This window comes from Adiantum capillus-veneris, chromosome 2 (genome assembly GCF_014529385.1).
Source record: "Adiantum capillus-veneris isolate H3 chromosome 2, ASM1452938v2, whole genome shotgun sequence".
Taxonomy (NCBI): Eukaryota; Viridiplantae; Streptophyta; class Polypodiopsida; order Polypodiales; family Pteridaceae; genus Adiantum; species Adiantum capillus-veneris.
The window spans coordinates 91,147,834-91,167,965 of record NC_140932.1 but is presented as its reverse complement, the minus strand read 5'-3'; the positions used below and the strand labels follow the sequence as shown (position 1 = coordinate 91,167,965).

Here is a 20,132-nt window from a genome sequence, read left to right as displayed (position 1 = left end):
AAACACTGATTCGGGAGGCCTGAGTACTCCACGCTCTGACGGAACCAACCCCCCACTCACCCTAGGTAGTAGGATGACCTTCAGACAGTGTGGGTGTCCCGAACCAGAACACGTACTGTGGGGATGCCGGCCGCCTTGGCAGCTACAGAGGCTGCCGTGCGAGGTGTCTCCAGGAGTGTCCCAATCTCTGAGCCTATCCTGGACAAGAGTGGCAGGTACTCCCTCCTCAAACCGGGAAAGTAGACGGAGAATCTCCTCTACTGGGTCTGGTGCCGAGAATCTTGCAGATGATGGAAGTCGTCCGCAGGCGTTCCACCTCTTCTGCGAGGCTCGCTTGCTCTATCGGCGAAAGAGCAAGTTGGATGGTGGGCTTTGCGGGGTCGGACGGGGGGCTTCTTGAGAGTCCCTTTGAGGTGGAGCATGAGCCTCCATCAGTGTCTGCTGTCGTGGAGAAAGGGCGAAATGACGATGACGCGAGGTGGCCCTCTGGTAGCCGAGCACGTCGTAAGTGCTGACGAATTCAGCCGAGCAAGACCAGGGGGGAGGGGGTGGGGGTTGCGATGGGGAGAAAGTGGGAGTGCGAGGCTGGTGTGGGCGGGCGGCGGGCTGAGGCGGGGCGGGCGGGGGGCGGGGCGGGGCGGGCGGGGGGCGGGGCGGGGCGGGCGGGGGGCTGAGACGTGGCGGCCTGGGGCAGACACACTGAGGGCTGGCTGCACGCTGAAGCTGCTGTGCGCTGGAGCTGATTGCAGGCAGCGGGTGGGCAGGGCAGGGCAGCGCGACGGAGGTTAGGGGGGAGAGCGATGGCGAGAGAGGGGGGGTGCAGAGCGTGCGCATGGGAGTTGAGCGAGGGCAGCAGTGAGCAAGCTATTCCTTGTCCACATCTTTCTTGAGTCTCTGAGGTCAGAAGTTCAAACAAAGAATCAAAGCTACTAGTACGGCACACCTTATACATACATTATGTTTGAGATTTCTTGAGAGGCACACAATTATGAGAAATTTGTTGTATATTCTGTTTTTGTAGTCAACTTTGGCCCAAGGAATTTATTTTCTATATATCTCGTCTGTCTTTATTAAGAATTACGGTCATAGAGATCTGACATGCAATGGGTCCCTTAGAGAGACTAGGGGAGATGGTTGAAGGACATGATATACTTGCTCCGCATAGAGACACATGAAAGCCTGAAGCGGTGCCTACTAAAAGGATAGGGAACCATTGGTGGAGTCACTTTATAAGAAATGTATTATACACACACTTCTAGAGGCTCAAGGGGGGTAGCACTACTTCATAAATGAGAGCTACATGGGCTGATATAATCTTGGCACAAGATTTTAGGTCCTGATGCATGTGGGCGAGGCTCTAGTTGTCTAAGGAGCGCTTGATATGTATTGTCATAGAATGGTCATATCTCTCAGGATCGAAGGTCACTTCCGTGGGAGGAGATCTAGAGGAGGGTAATTGGTCCCATGGATGATGAGGAGGAGAGAAATGCACACTCACTAAACATGTGCCTCGTTGAGGGAACATAAAGAACTCCAGCTTGAGAGAGTTCTGCTCGATGGAAGACTTAAACGGGCGGACGATTGAATCCTATGACTGGGGGAGTGCGAGATGTTACACCCCCGCACCCGCACTCGCACTCGCGTGATAGGACTTCACAGGACACTTTGTCTTCTATATTCGACATCTTCTCCGAGTTTTTGACTAGGGTAACAACACCGTCTTGTTACTTATGAAAGGATGGTGTAGTGCCCTGATTCAATGCCCAATTCAAGGGTGTGACGTGTATCCTACCTTTGAGTTATGGCATCTCTCTAGATTCGTCCAATCGGTCCTGTATCTCCCAGGGATGGGTGATGGGGAATGAGGGTTTTCCCATCCCTCCGAGAACCCCTCGGGAACGGCCATTCCCTTGTTTTTATGCTTAGGGTGCAGATCTGTCACAAAATTAGGGTTTCTAAACCCTAACACCATGAAACTGTAAACCTACAGAAGCCCTAAAGTGGTCAAAACCCTAATGTCTGCCGAAAACCCTAATTTGCTGCTACAAACCCTAAATTTTCAAGATTGGAATTCCATTCGCGTCAATGCAAAGAGTTCGTCGAGAGGTTCTCTGCAGCATTGCCAAATTCTGAACCATTGAAGAGAGTTTTAGAGTTCTTTGAAACACGGAAAAAAGTAAAAAAGTGTGTTTTTTTGGGCTTTTTAAAGCAAAAACATACTTGCTATTGTTTTTGGATGAGAGTTGACTTGGTAATGCTTTTGGGCCTTGCTTTTAGAGCACAAAGGCCTTTATAAGAACCTGGACTATGTGCTAGATATCACACATATGTACTTTGGAGCGTGTGGAGCTCTCAAAGGAAGAGAACTCTGGGAGCGGTCACTTTCCTTTTGAGTAATAAAGAAACAAATACCCTTTGGGAGCACTCATCTTGAGGGCCAATACTTATGGGAGCGGAACTCCGCCTGGTTTGTTGTAGTTCCTTTTCAAGTTCAGTTGTGTTTGCATTATTTTTGTCAATTTACCCCCTTGCCAAGTGGCAAGCCGGTTTTAGTGGTATCAGAGCACAATACCTTTCTTGCCCTTGATCCCTACTACAAACATGAAGTCTACTCCACCTCCTGTCGGTCCATTGGAAGTTCAAGATTAGGCATCAAAAGTTTAGGATGATTCAACAGCTGTGGATCAGGAGTACTTATTGGATCTTGTCAAGGAGTTGCAGTCGGCAATAACTTCAGAGCAATATGCCAACTATGTAGAAGGAGAGGCTTTCCAGAGTCTTTTTAGCATAGTCATAGCGATTGAGATCGACAGAATTTTGCCTACGGACTTCTATGAGAAGAATGGTTGTAGCACTGTCTTGAGAGAACTCAAGAGCCGGTGATGATGATTCTAGTGCATTAGAGACATCTATGTAGAGGGAAGCGCGACCTTGGATGCATGACTACGTAGATCTAATTTGGGTTTGTTATGGAAAGGGCATATAGAAAGGGATGGGGGGAGCACTGGGCAGGAGACAAAAGCCATCACTAGAACATCAAACAGGTTTGCAGACGATGTGGTATTGATTTCGGACTCTCCAGAGGGGCTACAGAGACAGTTGGATGCTCTCCAGACATTTTGTGCAGATAGGGACTTGACAGTGAACCTTGGGAAAACCAAGGTTATGGTGTTCAACACCACACAGGCATGGGTCACTCGAGCAGAGCATCAGTTCACATTTAGAGGGGAGATGGTGGAGCAGGTACGGTCTTATGTATACTTAGGAGTGACTTTTACAGGCCCGCGCTTCTCATTGAAGCAAGCAGCAGATGCTAGGTTGGACAGGGGCTTCGTAGCTTTGGAGAGGCTTGAGAGGCAGTGTGCTCATGTACAGTTTCAGGAGCCGCGCACGAAGCTTTGGTTGTTCGATTCGTTGGTCACCCCGGCATTGTTGTATGGATCCATGGTGTGGGGGCCTAGCCTCAGTACAAAGGAGTGGAGGCGTATGGAGAGACCACTAGTTACGATGATTGCACAGATGATCCGGTGCAAGGCATCAATACCACATGCTATTGTTAGAGCTGAGATGGCAGCATCCTCCATAGTGACAGAGGCCATATTTCAGAGTGTGACAGGCCTACATCGCATATGGGAGCTCCCCCAGAGAGATATTCGAGATTGGCACTAGATTCCTCCAGACAGTTAGCAGAAGATGGGGTTCATGATATTGTTGGTATGCACAGATGCAGACATGGTTTGGGAGACATGGACTACAGATGGATGCACTTCCACCCTTCCAGTATAGCTTGGACTGCCCGCACCTCCAGCTTACGCGCACTGAGCGCAACCGGGTGATCAGATCAGATATTGTGCAGCTGGAGACAGAAAGGACCTGGCAGCGACCTCCAGAGCCATTAGGCACGAAAATGGCCCATTACAGGGACCACTTCTTGCATGTTTCGTTGGAGGGTTTTGTGATGCGGCCAGCATACATGGATGTACATCTCTCACATGGATTGCGCAGTGCCATTGGACAGATTCGTACCTCCTCCCATCAACTACGCATCGAGACAGGCAGATACATGCAGATGGCCCGGACAGATAGGACATGTCAGGTATGCCACCAAGAGGTGGAATTTGAGGAGCATTACATTTGCCGCTGCACAGTCTATTACGAGATCAGGGGGAGATACCATTGCCTTTTCAGAGAGGGCTTTGGACCATTACGTCGGGTGATGGATTATGAGGACCAGAGATGCCTCGGACTCTTTTTACTAGAGCTGAGGAGGCACAGGGACAAACTATTACAAGACAGTTCTCCACCAACAGATCGACAGCGCACTATGCGTGACTTCTTCAGTAGAGAGGGAGAGGACCTTGGGACACAGACTCCGTCTATGGATACAACCACACCCCCAGGACCACGTCCATTGAGGCCTAGAGGAGTCCGTCTTGATGAGGCTATTGCACAGGGTCGTACTCGCCGTCCTCGACCACCCGGGCCTCGACCCAGACCCCGCCATTTGCACCAAATCAGAGGCATCATCGCTCGACATCGGAGACGAGCGCCACCTTTCAGCGGCCTCTCTATACTGGATCTACCCATCTGGGATATCCTGGGATAGAGGACAGGGAGATAGAAGTTGATGGTCAGATTTGGATGGGATCAATCATGTATTTGTACATATGCTCAGTTTTAGCTTAGTTTTAGCTTTGTAGACTCAAACATCACTATGATGTTGAGTAGATCTTTTTTTCTGTTTCAGTAGACGATAGATGTATTACCAGATGTATAGTTTCTTGTCTCATGGGCCATTTTGGCTCTTTCGAGACGTTAATCTCTCTCTCTCTCTCTCTCTCTCTCTCTCTCTCTCTCTCTCTCTCTCTCTCTGTGTGTGTGTGTGTGTGTGTGTGTGTGTGTGTGTGTGTGTGTGTGCAAGAACCAGAAAACTCAAGACTTGCAGAAATCAGAACCAGACCTGCAGGATTCGGGGGGAGAAAATCCAGGAAAACAGCAAGCAAATTGCAGATTGCAGAAAGAATTTGAAATTGCAAAAATTTGGCAAAAATTAGCAGAATTCTGAAACTGCAGAAATTTTCTGTGGTATGTGAGGGTGTCCATGTATGCATATCTGAGGATGTCCATGTATGCATAATTGAGGACAGCTATGTATGCGTAATCAGAGGACAACTCTATATACATAACTCAAATACAAATGGAGGTCATGAGCGCTTCACCAGCTTGCAAGCCCCATACAAAGGCAACCTTCATGCGTACAAACAAGCGGATAACACAAATGGAAAGGGAGATGAAAGAATGGAAATCGGATACGGAAGGATGGTGGAAAGAGAAGGCCAACCTTCTTCAAATGTTCCTCAACGAGGGTGCGCAATGGAAGAAGGAGAAAGAAGACCTGCAGGTAGAGCTGCAAGCACTTAAGGCGGATTCACAAGCACTCAAAGAAGAGGTCTCAACCCTCAAGCGGGAGCTGAGTGATAGAGCAAGCGGTGGACTAGAGGAAGGGGAATTTCAGCCCTTGGTGATAGAGGAAATCAAGGTTATCAAGGAGCAGGTACGGATGATCAAAGAGGAGAAACAGAATGTGGTAAAGACGTTTTCGTGGATAGATGTGATCACGTAGACACAGAAGAAGGCGGATGAGGCCGAGAAATGGATAGAAGTCGCTAAGAAAGGGAAAGGGAAAGAAACCACCTCTGTCCCCACTCCTACAATCATCAACATGACTCTAGAGAAGAGCAACGAAGGAAAACTAGAGCTTTGCATATAAGAGTAACCGGTCTAAAAGATCGAGATGATGTGGAAGGGGAAGTCGCAGAACTTCTCCGCATGATGGGTTGGAGGGTAGGGAAGAAGACACAAGGAAATGGGGAGACTTCAAAAGAGAGAGCTTTAATCATCCGTTTCCCTTCCATGGAGGCAAAGGACTTCTTGAAGAGGCGTCCTACACTAAAGAAAACGGGCATATTCCTTGGAGATGACCTCACTTTCACACAGCTTGCGCATATGAGAGAGGTAATGCCAGAGATTCAAGCGGCAAGGAAGAAGGGAAAGACGGCCTTCTAAAGAGATGGTCGGGTGGTGATTGTAGAGCGGTGCTCCACATGACGGTGCGAGACCTATGGGACCACACTCAAAGTTGCCACTTGGAATTGTAATGGATCTATGCGCCTTGATGTGGGTGCTTTTGAGGATAGTTTTACGGGAAGAGACATCGTCTTCTACTCTGAGACACATCAGGCCCTGGGCAGTCTATGCCTCACATTAGTGGATATAGATGGGAGACAGCCTGTAGACAGGAGACACGATCAGAGCACAGAGGGCGGGGCTCGAAAGGAGTGGCAGTGTTATTCAGGGAGGAGTTGCAACCATTGATACATATAGCCTGCAGGGATGAGCAAGATAGGTACATGTAGGTGAGACTGAGAGCAGAGACAGGCAGATATCTTTACATTGCTATTTGCTACTTTCCCTCGAGTACGTCAATTTAGTAACCACCCAGAGGACAGTCCCCCTTTTCTATTTTGGATGATGACATATGGGAGTTCTCTAGAGATGGTGACATCATCATTCTAGGGGATTTCAATGCTAGGACTGCCCATCACAGACAGTATTTTATGCATAGGAGATGCTGAGAGAGCTGGATGTTGCAGAGACGGGCCTATCGAGACTATGACAGGATGGGGAACACACTGAGTATGGACGCAACTTGATAGACATGGGGACTGCACATGGATTGGCCATCTTGAATGGCCTACAGAGATTTCCCGTTGTGGGGGGTTTTACATGCTTTCCACATAGACATGGAGCCAGCACAGTCGATTATGTCATGGCACAGCCGAGCCTCATCTCTAGTATCCAGGATCTCACGGTTGGATCCAGACCTGTTGGTGTGGCAGTGGATCATGCTCTTGTGTCGTTGACCATCTCTTTTTAGTTTAGTGTAGCACACAGTCCACGGGCAGCAGCCCCTACTCGCTACACCTTCACGCGGGAGACGGACTCTGTATACATAGATGGGATCTACAGACGCCTGTGCACAGAGGAGCCAGGGCGACCTCTGGAGGAGCTTACTACTATATTGACACAAACACTACATGATGCAGGAGTAGAGGCATACCCACATACCCAACCTGAGCAGAGACGCCGTTCGGGGAGCATGCCTCAGAACAATTGGTATGATGAGGAATGCCGGGACACTAGAGCTAGACTTCAGAGGGAGGTGCTTTTGGGGGACATCACTTACAGACAGTCACAGATTGACTTCCGACGCCTGGTGCGGCGGAAGAAGAGGGAATATTGGCTCGCCTAGAGCAGGATCTATACCAGCTATTCTCGAGTCAGGACTCACGTGAGGCATGGCGGCTCTTTCATGAGCACACCTCCCTCCCCCTGCCATCACTTCTATAGAGGCCTGGGGCCAGTACGCATCATCTCTGTACACAGTTCGTGAGCAGCCCCCCCTTCCGACCCCCCCGATCCATGCCCACACACATGTGCTTTTTTCACCGTTGAGATGGTGAGGAAGGCCGTTGACAGGATGAGGACTGGGAGAGCATACGATCATGATGGCTTAGCGGCTAAGCATTTCACGCATGCCAGAGATCTACAAGCAGAGCTTCTAGCAGTTATGTTTTAATGGTGCCATGTTTGAGGGCTTGCCTGATACTTGGAGCCTATCTACTATTGTACCTATCTTCAACTCGGGAGACCCTATGGAGCTTGGGAATTATCGCACTATCATGATTGGACACACATTGGCATGGTTGTACACATCTATTCTTGAGCAGCAGTTGAGTAGATGGGCAGAGAGGGAGGGGATACGTGCAGCCGGGCAGGAGGGGTTTTTCTACTCTTGACCATACCTTGACACTCCGTCATCATTGAGGAGGGCAGGTCACATGGGAGACGGATCTATTGTAGCTTTGTGGATTTCCGCAAAGCATTTGACACAGAATCCAGAACTAGATTGATGCGCAGATTACAGCAGATGGGAGTATCCACAGAGCTCATTTGGGGGGTCATGGCATTATACAGGTCAGTAGTGGGGCATGTACGCACCTCAGAGGGTCTATCCACACTGGTTCACTCAACTATTGGGGTGAAGCAAGGTTGCCCGCTCTCTCTTACTCTATTTGGTATGTATGTGGATGAGGTTTCTGACTACATTGAGAGGGATGGTGATAGAGGTGCACAGCTGGCAGGGACATGGATTCCACTATTGTTATATGCTGATGATATTGTGTTGATCTCCGACTCTCCGGAGGAGATGCAACGTCACTTGGATGCTTTGCGTAGGTTTGCCTAGGAAAGTTGTTTGTCCGTAAACCTTGGTAAAACCAAGGTCATGGTATTTAATACCACCCCACAGTGGATCAGGAGGTCAACGCCCGCATTTAATACGGCCAGGAGACAGTGGAGTATACAGATGCTTACACTTACCTTAGAGTGGTTTTTAGTGGGCCAACATTTTCATTGAGAGCAGCAGAGGCTAGATTGACGAGAGCCCATGCAACATTGGGTAGATTGGAAAGGATGTGTTCACAGGTTCAGTTTCAGGAGCCTCGGACGAAGCTGTGGCTCTTTGACACTTAGGTGGCTTCTGCATTGCTTTATGAAGCTGAGATTTGGGGACCTTCATTGGATCATCACGGGAGGACAGGCAGCACTGATGGATGGGGGGACATGGAGAAGCCTCTGGTCTCTATGATCTCTCGGCTCATTAGAGCTAAGGCTTCAGTACCACGTGCCATTGTCCGGGCAGAGCTAGCTGCCCCCCCACTAGTGGTTGAGGCGCTCACCAGATCTGTCTCCTTCATATACCGCATGTGGGAACTTCCCAGAGACAGATATGCCGGCCTTGCACTTGAGTCCTCTCGACAGTTAGCCATGCAGGGAGATACAGCATGCTGGTATTGGGAGATGACATCATGGTTTCAGGCGCATGGGTTCAGCATAGACAGATTGCCTCCCTTCCAGTACTCACTGGATTCACCCTCTCTGACTCTTACTCAGTCTGAGATCACCAGGCTCATCTGCCAGGACCTGGCTCAGCTAGACACCAGGAGGACATGGATACAGCCAACACAGGAGCTGGGCACGAAGATGGCTTTCTACAGAGAGCATCTTCTCCAGCTTACGGAGGACGGTTTTGTGACGAGGCCCAGATACATGGACACCCACTTCTCTCATGGGATACGATGTGCTATTGGCCAGATACACACATCTTCACACCAGCTGCGGATCGAGACTGGGAGATACAGCGGAGTACTAGCAGAGGCCAGGATATGCCCCTTGTGTGACATCGAGCGTGAGACAGAGTTGCACTACACATGCCACTGCCCCGTCTACTACGAGATACGAGGCCGCTTCCATTGCTTGTTCAGAAAGGGTTTTGGACCACTCTCCAGAGTCATGCGGTATGTGGACCAGAGATGCCTGGGTCTGTTTTTTCTCGAGCTGCGCAGACACAGAGAGAGCTTGATGAGAGGAGAGGCTAGCCAGTCTCAGAGACAGATCACAGAGTTCTTTAGAGCTGCCACTGGACACCCGGAGGAGCTACTACCACAGCAAAGCTCGTCGCCTCACACCAGAGGCACACTGATTGACCGAGCGATCGAGCTGGGGAGATCCAGACGCCCACGACTGCGGAGGACTATACAGCATTGACGGAGACTGCATCAAAGGATTCGGATCACTTTGGCCCAACACGCACGACGCCCGGTCAGACTACTGACCATGGAGGAGATTGATGAGATCCGCCAGCGACCGATGCTGGATCTCTTGTGATGTAGCTATCCCAGCCAGCTGCTTAGTTCACACCTAGCAGTTTAGGATTCCATAGTATTTTATTTTGTCATTTTGTCATCTTGTTACTCTGACTTTGTATCAGATCCACCACATTGTAACTTTCTGGTCTCATAGGTCACTTTGGCCTTTTGAAGACGTTAATATAACATTTCATTTCATTTCTCTCTCTCATGCGAGAGGAGTCGAATGCTAGACTTGTGTGGCAGTTCCGCTCATGATGCATCACTGATCACCTTCATGAAATAACACGGTTTTTCATTTATGTCTTTGTACATGCAGATGTAGTTCACATCCAATAGAGATGTTTCAGTTTTGGTCTTATGGGTTGTTTTGGCCTTTCACAGACGAGTAATACTATTTTTTTCCTCTCTTTCTCTCCTGACTGATACTAACACTTGATAATTTGGTATGACAATAGTTCTTTGGCCTTCTTCCAAAAGCCACAGTTGTGGACATTCAAAATGCTGGGCAACATTTTTGTGAAGAGGAGTGGTCACAGTTACAGGAGAAGCACAAAGGGATTCCGCAGGAGGATCTTTTGAAATATTGCTTTTCTTCAGCATACATCGTGGCTTTGTTGCATGACAGCCTTGGCTTGGCAATGGGTGATGACAGGTGAAGTATGAATTGCATCATTAAAGAATCTCGCCTCTTGCAATAAGGCGCATTTCAAGAAGATGAAACAAAGAAAACATTAAGCTGAGAATAATTATGAAAATAGAATGTTGGGCCATTTTGTATGAGAAATTCAAGCAATGACTGGCTGTCTCAAATTTTTGGCAGGGTTATGTTTACGAATCAAGTGGGCAAAGTTTCCTTGGATTGGGCTCTGGGTGCTATGATAGTGAAGGTCAAGGAGGATGGTCTGCCAGAGAGGCCTGTTGACATGCTGGGGGATTACAAAACCATTTTTTCCTTTCTATTTGTATCATGTGTTGTTGGATTTGGGGTTCTCCTTTTCTATTGGTGGAGAAGACCCAATTTGAAGATTATTTATGATTTGGAAAAAGGGAAGTACATAACAACCGCCGTCCGAAATTTAAATAAATTCTGATTATTCAACCAAAATTACTACCCCATTTTGTCATGTTCCACTATAATATAATAGATATTTACTGTATCGGATAAGTTCCAGGTTGCTACTCATACAGGTATGGTTGCCTTTCTTTTTCTCTATTGCAGATTTTCTGATCGAGGAATGAGTCTTAAAACGCCCATGTCTAGAAGGTTGAACTGGCTTTATAAATTGCATTTATGGTCCTGTTCCCACAACGAAACACAGACCCATTGCACTTATTATGCAGACATGACAATGAACATGGAGCCAGGCAGCATTACATTTTGTCTTCTTGTATTTTCAGGAATTTCTTCTTGCTTTAAATAAAAATTTTGTTTGTTGGGACGTCAAGGTCCAGGGTCGCGGGGCGGCAAATCTGGAGCGTCCATCAACTGCCCATTACTGAGCGTAATTTTTGCCTGCAACTGTCTGATGATTGCCAGGTCAGCACCCGGAACCCACTCCCATGCATCCAATGAAGAGCCGGCATGTCAGCGCAGGGAAAAACGATCAACTGCTGACACCTCAGCTGGCGGAAAATCTGCAGGACCCATACTGTGCAAGGCAATCATTGCCAATGATTGCAAGACACCTCACCATACATAATCGCTCCTGGACAGCGTGTGCGACTGTACCTGCTCGTAGTTGTGTTAGTCAGAGACCAGTTTTGTGGTCCCTCTCCCCTGGACGCTTGACGGGAGGGAATAATCTGTGCGACCACATGGCGACCGGCGGGAGTAAGCACACTTCGAATTGTTGATGAGCAATGAAAAACATCTTAAGTCGCCCTTTCATCTCTCTCAGGTTTTCCCATCATGTGACCCAATGCCCTCCCTCGGCTCTTACTACCACGAGCATAGTGGGGTGCAATCTTGGCCCCTAATAGTATTGGGTGCCGAAAACAGTTGTCTAGAGAGAGAGAGAGAGAGAGAGAGAGAGAGAGAGAGAGAGAGCGCTCCCAGCGATTTTTGGGCGCCATCGTTTAGTATATAGAGAGATACTTAGTAAATGGGTGCGGGCGACGTGATTAAGGTTGGGGCATGGGACGGCCTACGTGGTGGGTTCAAGCCTCGTGGGTGTAGAAAGCCGCGGGGCTGTGAGATTTACCTGATATACTGTGCCAGCCAAGATTACTTTGTCACGAAATCTCCATCGTAGATCTTGACGCGCACAATAACCACCCTTGGATCTACTCATGCAGTTAGTGGGGAGGATCACCCTCCCCACGAGAAAAATTCTAAAGTCGGTTTATTCCATGTGCAAGTGAGGGGTAGGCCTTTTATTCTAGAACCTAAGCGATGTACTAAAATAAAACAGTTCTCTCTACTCTTTGAACGGTCACATCATCTTTTGCCTTGCTTGTTGATTTACAAGACAGAAAAATGTCGGGAGGAACTTGGTGAGTTGTTCCTTGAGTACATCTATGTCTAAAATGTAGTCCAGCTAATGCTTTTCATATAAAAGCCAAAATTGGTGAGCATGTGGAACAAGGCTCTTTAGAGAATCCCAACCAAGTGGGAGACCCCCACCCCGATGAACCTTTTTAAGCTTTCCTTTTTCTTAATGTTTGAAAGAACATCTTTAACTTCCTTAGGAGGGCACATCTATCTTTCAACACAAGCGACTTGATTGAGAAGGGAAAAGCTTGAAATTCGATACAAAACACCGAGAACCACACGAAGATGGAGTCTTTGAAAGTGTGAAAACTCTCTCCTTGTAACAATCAATGCCTTGAGTTTTCTTGCGGTTATAGGTCATCATTACATTGTGGATGTCAGCAACTGAGAGGGAAGAGTCAGCAAAACACTTGGAATCCTCTAATACGACCGGACTTCTGTAAAGAGAAATCTTCTCTCCAGCCTATGAATGGAAGGAGAGAGAATTTCTTTTGAGCTGAAGGGATTTGAAACATGGACACATGAAAGCTCTAGGTTTTCTTCTTTATTGGTGGCAATACATTGTTCAGGTGTTGGAAGAGGAAATGAGTCCTTGACCCATTTTTTCCTGAGAACCTTTCTTTGGAATGACTATCAATTTTCCCACGCCAATAAGCTTTGAAATAAGTAGCATGCTGGTGTAGAGTTTTACTCGTAACTTGATTTATGCTTTAAGAGAGGTGATGATGCTCTTCAGTTTCTGAGGGAAGGGACTCAAAGAGAGATGAGTTCTTGATAGATCAGTGATTTCTGATTTTGGTGGCCTTGTCACCCAAGGTGACAATAAGAGGGCAGTGGTCTGAAACACAAGAGTCAAAAACCTAGGTTTTACCTTTGATTTGACATTACGGGTTTTACCTTTGATTGCTCCTGAGCCACAATGAAAACAACTCATGGGAGTACATGAACAAGAAGCAAAATAGAGGTGCATGACCATTGTCAGCTCAATATCCCCTAGCATTACCATACCCGACATCATGTGGAAATTGTGTGGGCTAAAAGTATATGTTGTTGGTTCACATCTAGTCGATGGAGAAACTATTATGACACACATAGGTTGGCAAAATGGATGGGCAATTCGTCCAGGGAAAATTATCCAAATCAATGGGCGGATTCTAACTAGCTAGTACTCTTCGACAAGTTCGAATACATTTTAATTATGACTACTCAAGGTTTAGAATTCTGTTCCTAACACAAGAAATGCCTAATCTTGTCAGGAAATCTGTAGGTACATTACAATATGCTAAGAAGGCCGTAGTGACGCATGGAAGGACTTGCTTTATCATACGACCAAGCTAATTTGGCTACGATGGTTGTTTGCAAACCTTGACTCATTAACCATAACTAGTGGTTTCTTAAACATGTTCCTCATAGCTAACTATTGCCCATTCTAACCATTGTATTTGCATACATGTGGGAAGCTTGATGTCGCTTGTTAGCAAGCCCAAGCTGCAAGCTTCATATGGTTTTGAAAAAGTGCACAATAGATTCTAGTATAGTCAATCTTATGGTAATGCTTCAATCCCATCGGCTGTAGGTTTGGTTCATGTCTCCTCCTTCTCACCTTGGAAGAAATAATTATATAAGCCTGATGTATTCGCATTTGATCTCTCAACGACCAGAGAGTTTCTATCTCATGGTGGCAAGGATAAGCCATATTGTGGTTTTTCATCATAATATTGTGCACAACTCCTAAATTTAGTAGATACCATGAGAGGAATAAGAGATTCTACCACAAATTAGGAGGGGTTTTGAGTGATCGTTTGCAGTTGCAAGTAGAGACTTTCTTTTTAATTACTACTATGAAGTGATGCACGTGAAGTATTGCTAGAAATATGCATGATGCACTTCCTTGTGACTTGTGTAATGGTTGATTAAGCTGAGGATATACACCTCTAATAAAACCATGGACTTTCTGGAAATTTATCCAAGCGTCAAGTTTTAATATGACATCCCAATACTGAGAGACGAATTGGTTCAATGAATAATGTTGTCGCATTGAACATGAATTCCATTAGGAAAAATAAGGACATTGCATGGTGTGTATAAAAATCCTTAATTTTGAAGGAGGGTTAAGAGGAGGAGGACATTCATGAAGCTAGTTTTTAATAGCTTTTCAATACCTTTTTTAAAAACCTGTGTAGGATGTGAATGTAAAAAGTCCCTTTCTCTCACCGCCTTTTTGAAATTTAAAGGGGAAAAGCAAGTGTCGCATTAGCTACTCCTTCCTTTTTCTTTGCCACGACATATCATAAAAAACAAGTATAACTAAGGCCTGAAAAGTGAATTTTCAAAAAAATTATTTTCATCTATTTTCTGCTTATAAGTTCCCTCGACCTATATGCATATCAAAAAAATCATTTTTGGACTTCTTCTTTGATGGAAGTAAGTACTAAATGTTTTTGTGGATGGTGGCAGGCAAGAGGTTCCTTCCTTGGGATTACTTCACAAAAAAATCATTTTTGGACTTCTTTTTTGATGGAAGTAAGTACTAAATATTTTTGTGGATGGTGGCAGGTAAAGGGTTCCTTCGTTGTAATTACTTCACAGACTGCAGATGTAGCTGTGGATCCAGATCTACTAAAGCAAATTTACATTGGTTATGATTTCTCATGATAGCATATTTTAACTCTTTTGTATGATTATGGGAGTGATTTGTAAAAATGTCATGTCAAAATGGTTTTACAGTTCTATTCTATGGTATATGTATTGTTTTGATTATTGTCTAATCTCTTCTATTGTATGATTCAATTATTGTTGGATAATCATTACAAACACACACACACACACACACACACACACACGCACGCACGCACGCACGCACACACCTTTTTAATGTCATTTTACCCTGAATGATTAGCGTTTTCTCAAAAAGTACCCACCAAGTGATTTTCCCAAAAAGTTATTCTCAAATACCAATGTACATGTATAATAATTTCCCGCAACAGTGCCTACCTTGAGGTGCTGAGAAAGGCTTTGGAGCTTTTCAAACATATGCCATAGCCTTGGTCTCTAAGTGCAATGTCGAGAAATCAAGATTGATTTCGCTTTCACCAAATAACTCGTTCTACCCATTTGAATCGTCTGGAGAGATTGTCTCACAAATGAACTCGTTCTACCCATTTGAATGGTCTAGAGAGATTTTCTTCTATCACCTTGGGGTTGTGTTAAGGGTTAGATTTACTTACAAGTAAAGATTCCTATGGGTCATGTAAAAAGTGAGGAGCAAGATGAGAAGGTGGGAGATTGTGCTCCTTTCCTTTTATAGCAGAGTGGAGGCAATTAATTTATTTATGGTCCTATATATGTCTTTCATTGGTCCGCTCCTCAAACTAGCTAAATGCAATTGGAAGGAGTTCTGAAACCAATGAAAAGATTCCTGTGGACAACTAACACCAAAGATATGATGCCGTGGAAGTGGCCAAATGAGAGTATGCTACTAGACCCAAGAAGCAAGGCGGTATTGCAATCCTCATCCCTAAAGAGAATGAAGAGGCCCAATGTGTTAGATTTATGATCTTCATTGCAAAACAAGACCAGGCATAGGGGACATGATTGACAATGTGAAGCTAGTCTCTCAAGGAAGGAGGTTGGGATCCATGACAAACTACTATCACCTTGGTGGACAAACCTGAAACTTGGTGACACCATGGGAGAACCGATATGAAAGTGTACTAGAGTTGTTGAGACACTAGAATGGAGAGGTAGACAGATATTTCTAAAACTTCATAACACGCTAGTCCCCATGGATCTATAAAGTGGGAAGTGAATATCAAATCCATTCTAGAGATAAATTGCAAGAAAGGTTAATAAAAAAGGGCTTCGGCATTTGGTTCAATTTTGGGACACCGATAGGAAGAGATGGAAAGAATCAAACCAATTGGCTACCCAATTTCACCTCAATGGAACTAAAAAACTGCTAATTAATAGAGTTGTCAAAGGGTTATGAATGTTTTGATGCCAATTATTGAGGTTGAATTTGATTGAAAAGCCTAACACTACCCAAGAACAGAAACTTCTCTAAATTCCAAACTCAGAAAATCTATGGAAATTTGATCTTCAAAACGGATTATTTCTCCGCCCTTAATAAATTGTGGTAGAAGCACTGGCTAACATTTAGGTGGGAGCTACTAGCAAGTAACATATGCAACCATCAGTGGCCCCATGCGATGAATATATTTTTGTGGAAGTTACTACGGGCTCTATTCCAACCAAGATTAAGATACTAGCTAGAACGATAGGCTTTGATATATGCTCAAGGTGCAAAGTAGTAAGTGAAGATCCCCCTCACTTCTGCGGGCAATACTTGTAAATGGATATCAAAAACTTGGAAGATTTTGTACTTCAAGCACAAAAAGTACTCCTGGGTGGAAAGATTGTAAAGAACCAATCCCTATCAATCTACATGCAAATTGTCCATTTTTTCTTCTTTAGGCAAGTATGGAGGTCTAAGAACCGGCGAGTCTTTGAAAATGACCCCTCATCGGCTAGCTTCAAAGAGATTATGCAAGAAAGCAGGAAAATGGTTGTAGCTATGGGAAAAAGAAAGAACTTTGAGGAGTGGAAACAAGCAATGAAAGCCATCATAGTCTCGATCACAACTAGCTCATGAAATGTAACGCCCAAGGAAGCTTATGTCAGTTTGGGGGTTTGTAGCTCCATATTGTATCTTGTGGCCCCTCAAGGAACATCCTATGCTTGAGGGTTATTGTACATTCCTTTCTGGATAAATATAATACATTGTCTCATAATTGTGAGTATGTCAAAAAAAAAAAGAATTTCCCCCCAAAAGTCCACTTAGTCACATTGAGGCGGTCCGGGGCGGGCAACAAGAGAGGCGACCTCCAAACACCCCTCAAGGCTCCCGTGCTGCTCAATTGGGCCTGGGGCAACCACAAGCACAACACAACAACAAACCCACAGCCAAACCCAAACAAGATAGGGGCACCACCTAGTTATGGTATGCGAACTAGGACGCAAGAGAGATTTTGGCACAACCAAGAAGATGCACCACACAACACACACAAGCAACCTCACACCAAGACACACACAAAATGGACCAGAGAGAGCTAGAGCAAAGGGAAGAGAGAGAGAGAAAAGGATCTTGCGTAATACCTTATTTGTGACTTGCAAATGGAGATGGTTCGTTATGATGCTATCGTAGAACTTGTACAAAACTCACTCAATGCTTAGTGATTGCTAAACATTGCCAAAACACACACACACACTGTCTTAGGGTGTGGGAGACCTCTCACCACAATACCCTCTTACAATGGACACAAAATTGGCAATGAAAAACACACTAAAACACTTCCTAAAATCAAGATCAACCGATAAAAACTCAAAATACACAAGTCACCTTGAATTCACCAAACCGTATTGCACAAATAGAAGGACGAAGATTTGAACGTCGAATCATGCCTTTGATGCACCAAACCTCAATTTATTGATGATGAAGGAGCATATACAATAGTGGTTTTGAGATTTGTGGAACTCAACGCTCTCTCACTTGCAATGTGTAGCTTGAAGGCTTCTCTCACACCAAGAGTGAAGCTCACAAGTGGTTGCTACACCTAAGTCTCTCCTCACGCATAGAGTGTTGGGGTGCTATGTGAGATATTGGAGGTTGTTTTGCAAGAAGGAGAGGGGCCTATTTATAGGTTGGAGACCCCTCATTAGGATTATTGGAAATCCTAATTTACAAGCTAACAAATCAAGATTATGATTTTTTTGAATATCAAAACATTGTGGGCCTTCTTTGTCTGCTTGAGTCATGGGTGTGGGCTCAAAAGAGAGCATTATTGATGGTAGATAAGGTGAAAGTAAGTAAGGAGAAGGAGAGAGAGAGAGAGAGAGTTACTATACACATGTCTTGAGGTGAGGTGTCTTTTATGGTTAGGTCAATGGCTATTTTGTGTTAGTATGTTAGTGGTTAGTGTTAGTAATCACTAGAAAGTTAATGATATATTTACAATGGGTAGAATGGGTGGGATGGTTGGAGTAAGATGGTTGAATGAAGTGAACAAATCCTTGTGATGGTGAAGCTTGAAGAAGTTTTGGACTTACTTGTGTAGGTTCTTAAATGACCATCGATCTTCTTCTTCGTCTTCTCTTCTTTACGCCACCGCTGCCAAGGTTGATCATCGTGATGAAAATGGTAATTCCGTTGATGAGATCTTTTGATTTGCAGAGGTTAAGCATGGTACACATGCTGAATTTATGTATATATATAAGGAGTAAGATGGAATTGTACTTTGGAGATAATAGAGAGAGGCATAGAGATGGTGTATGTACATGGAGAGCTCATATGAGAGCTATGGGAGTAAGTGGGGAGGTTAATGGTGAAGAAGGTGAGAGAAACCATTGAAGGTGCAGGTTTGAATGAGGGATTGAGAGAAATGTGTGTGTGTGTGTGTGTGTAGAAGTGTGGAAAGAGGTGAGAGAAGACTATGGGCTACTTGTGAAAAAAGTGGGCAGACTGGGGTCCACTCAAAAAATCATAGCTCACCGCTGGTAGCTCCAAAAATCATGAAAAAATTTGAGGTGATTATTCAGAGCGTGGGCTACATTTTCTCTTTTGACCACTGCTCCAAATTCGGAGTGGAGATAGGTGCCAAAATTCTCACCAAAAAGCCTGTTTTTATGCTTGCAAAAGTCTTTTAGTGGACCCCTCCTTTGTTGAATTTGTACAATGCATCCAAGAGTGAGCCCCTCCTTTGTCATATCATAATACAAAGCATCCAAGTTGCCCTTGACACATGCATGGAGGAGGATTATTGGTGAAATAAGAAATATATACATGATGGGACTAGTGTATGGACTATTCATGGACTTTAGCTCAATGAGCACATGGTGTTAGAATAATGAGTAAAAATAATAATAAAAATATGAAGGAGTTATGGATATGGAAAGATATTGGAATCATATGATATGGTCCCTCCTTGAATTATTTTGGGTGAAAGAGGAAAATGTATGCAAGTAAATAATATAATAAAAGTAACCAATGAGTAGAAATCAATTTTTTGTTTTCACGAGGGTGAGGGTGAAAATGTGGGAGTGATTTGTATAAAGGAAAAATATGAGGTTAGAGTATGTACGTATTGGCAAAAAAATAAAATAAAATAATAAATAAATAAATAAATAAATAAATATATATAATTATGGTGTAAGAGGATGAAAGAAGGTGTACATAGGTTTAATAAAACACACACCTAAGTAGAAATATTTAAATAAAATACCAAAATAATTATAAAAAATCCCTATATTTAGGCCATATATACAATGAAATTTTTACACACAAAGAGGCCATAATATACTTTTTTTTTTTTTTTAAAATAAATTTTTTTGGCTCACCTAGCCCAGTGACTAGCTAGCTGAGGGTTTTTAAGAAGATATGGGAAAAGTCCCGTGACTCACGCACGCCTATGTACAGTGAAATGGTAGGGATAGCCAAAGTGTTTGGGTGATTTTGGTAGGGTGAGATAACTCACTGTGGCAATTACAAAGAGCCGAAAAAACGACTATCATTAGCCCTCCCCCTGGATGATGGTATATTCATGTACCATCATAGAGCATCTTTTCCAAAGAGAGTGCTTCAGAGTCCTTGACGAGATCTTCATTTTTTAGCCCCTCAGAATTTTGGCTGGAGTTACACTCATGCTTCATGTAACAATACTTACATAAGACAGCGGCCTTTGGACAGATCTTTGGTAGATCCTTTGGTAGAAGGCGACTCAAATAGGGCTTCAAGAGATACCCATTTACTTTCCTGGAGTGCTCTTTACCATTCAAGTCCATAAGCTGATAGTAACTTGAATTGAAAGCCTTCT

The 20,132-nt window shown here is 44.7% G+C and overlaps 1 protein-coding gene across 1 annotated transcript in view; it reads left to right on the top strand.

Annotated features, from left to right (window-relative positions):
- Positions 1-10,930, top strand: part of LOC147463175 (putative apyrase 5) — a 61,423-nt gene extending 50,493 nt beyond the window's left edge. Inside the window, exons 7-8 of the mRNA XM_086487701.1 lie at positions 10,229-10,425; positions 10,594-10,930. Coding sequence (XP_086343827.1) covers positions 10,229-10,425; positions 10,594-10,864 — 468 coding nt within the window. The 3' untranslated portion in view covers positions 10,865-10,930. The remainder of the gene's footprint in view (positions 1-10,228; positions 10,426-10,593) is intronic.
- Positions 10,931-20,132: the final 9,202 nt, after the last annotated feature.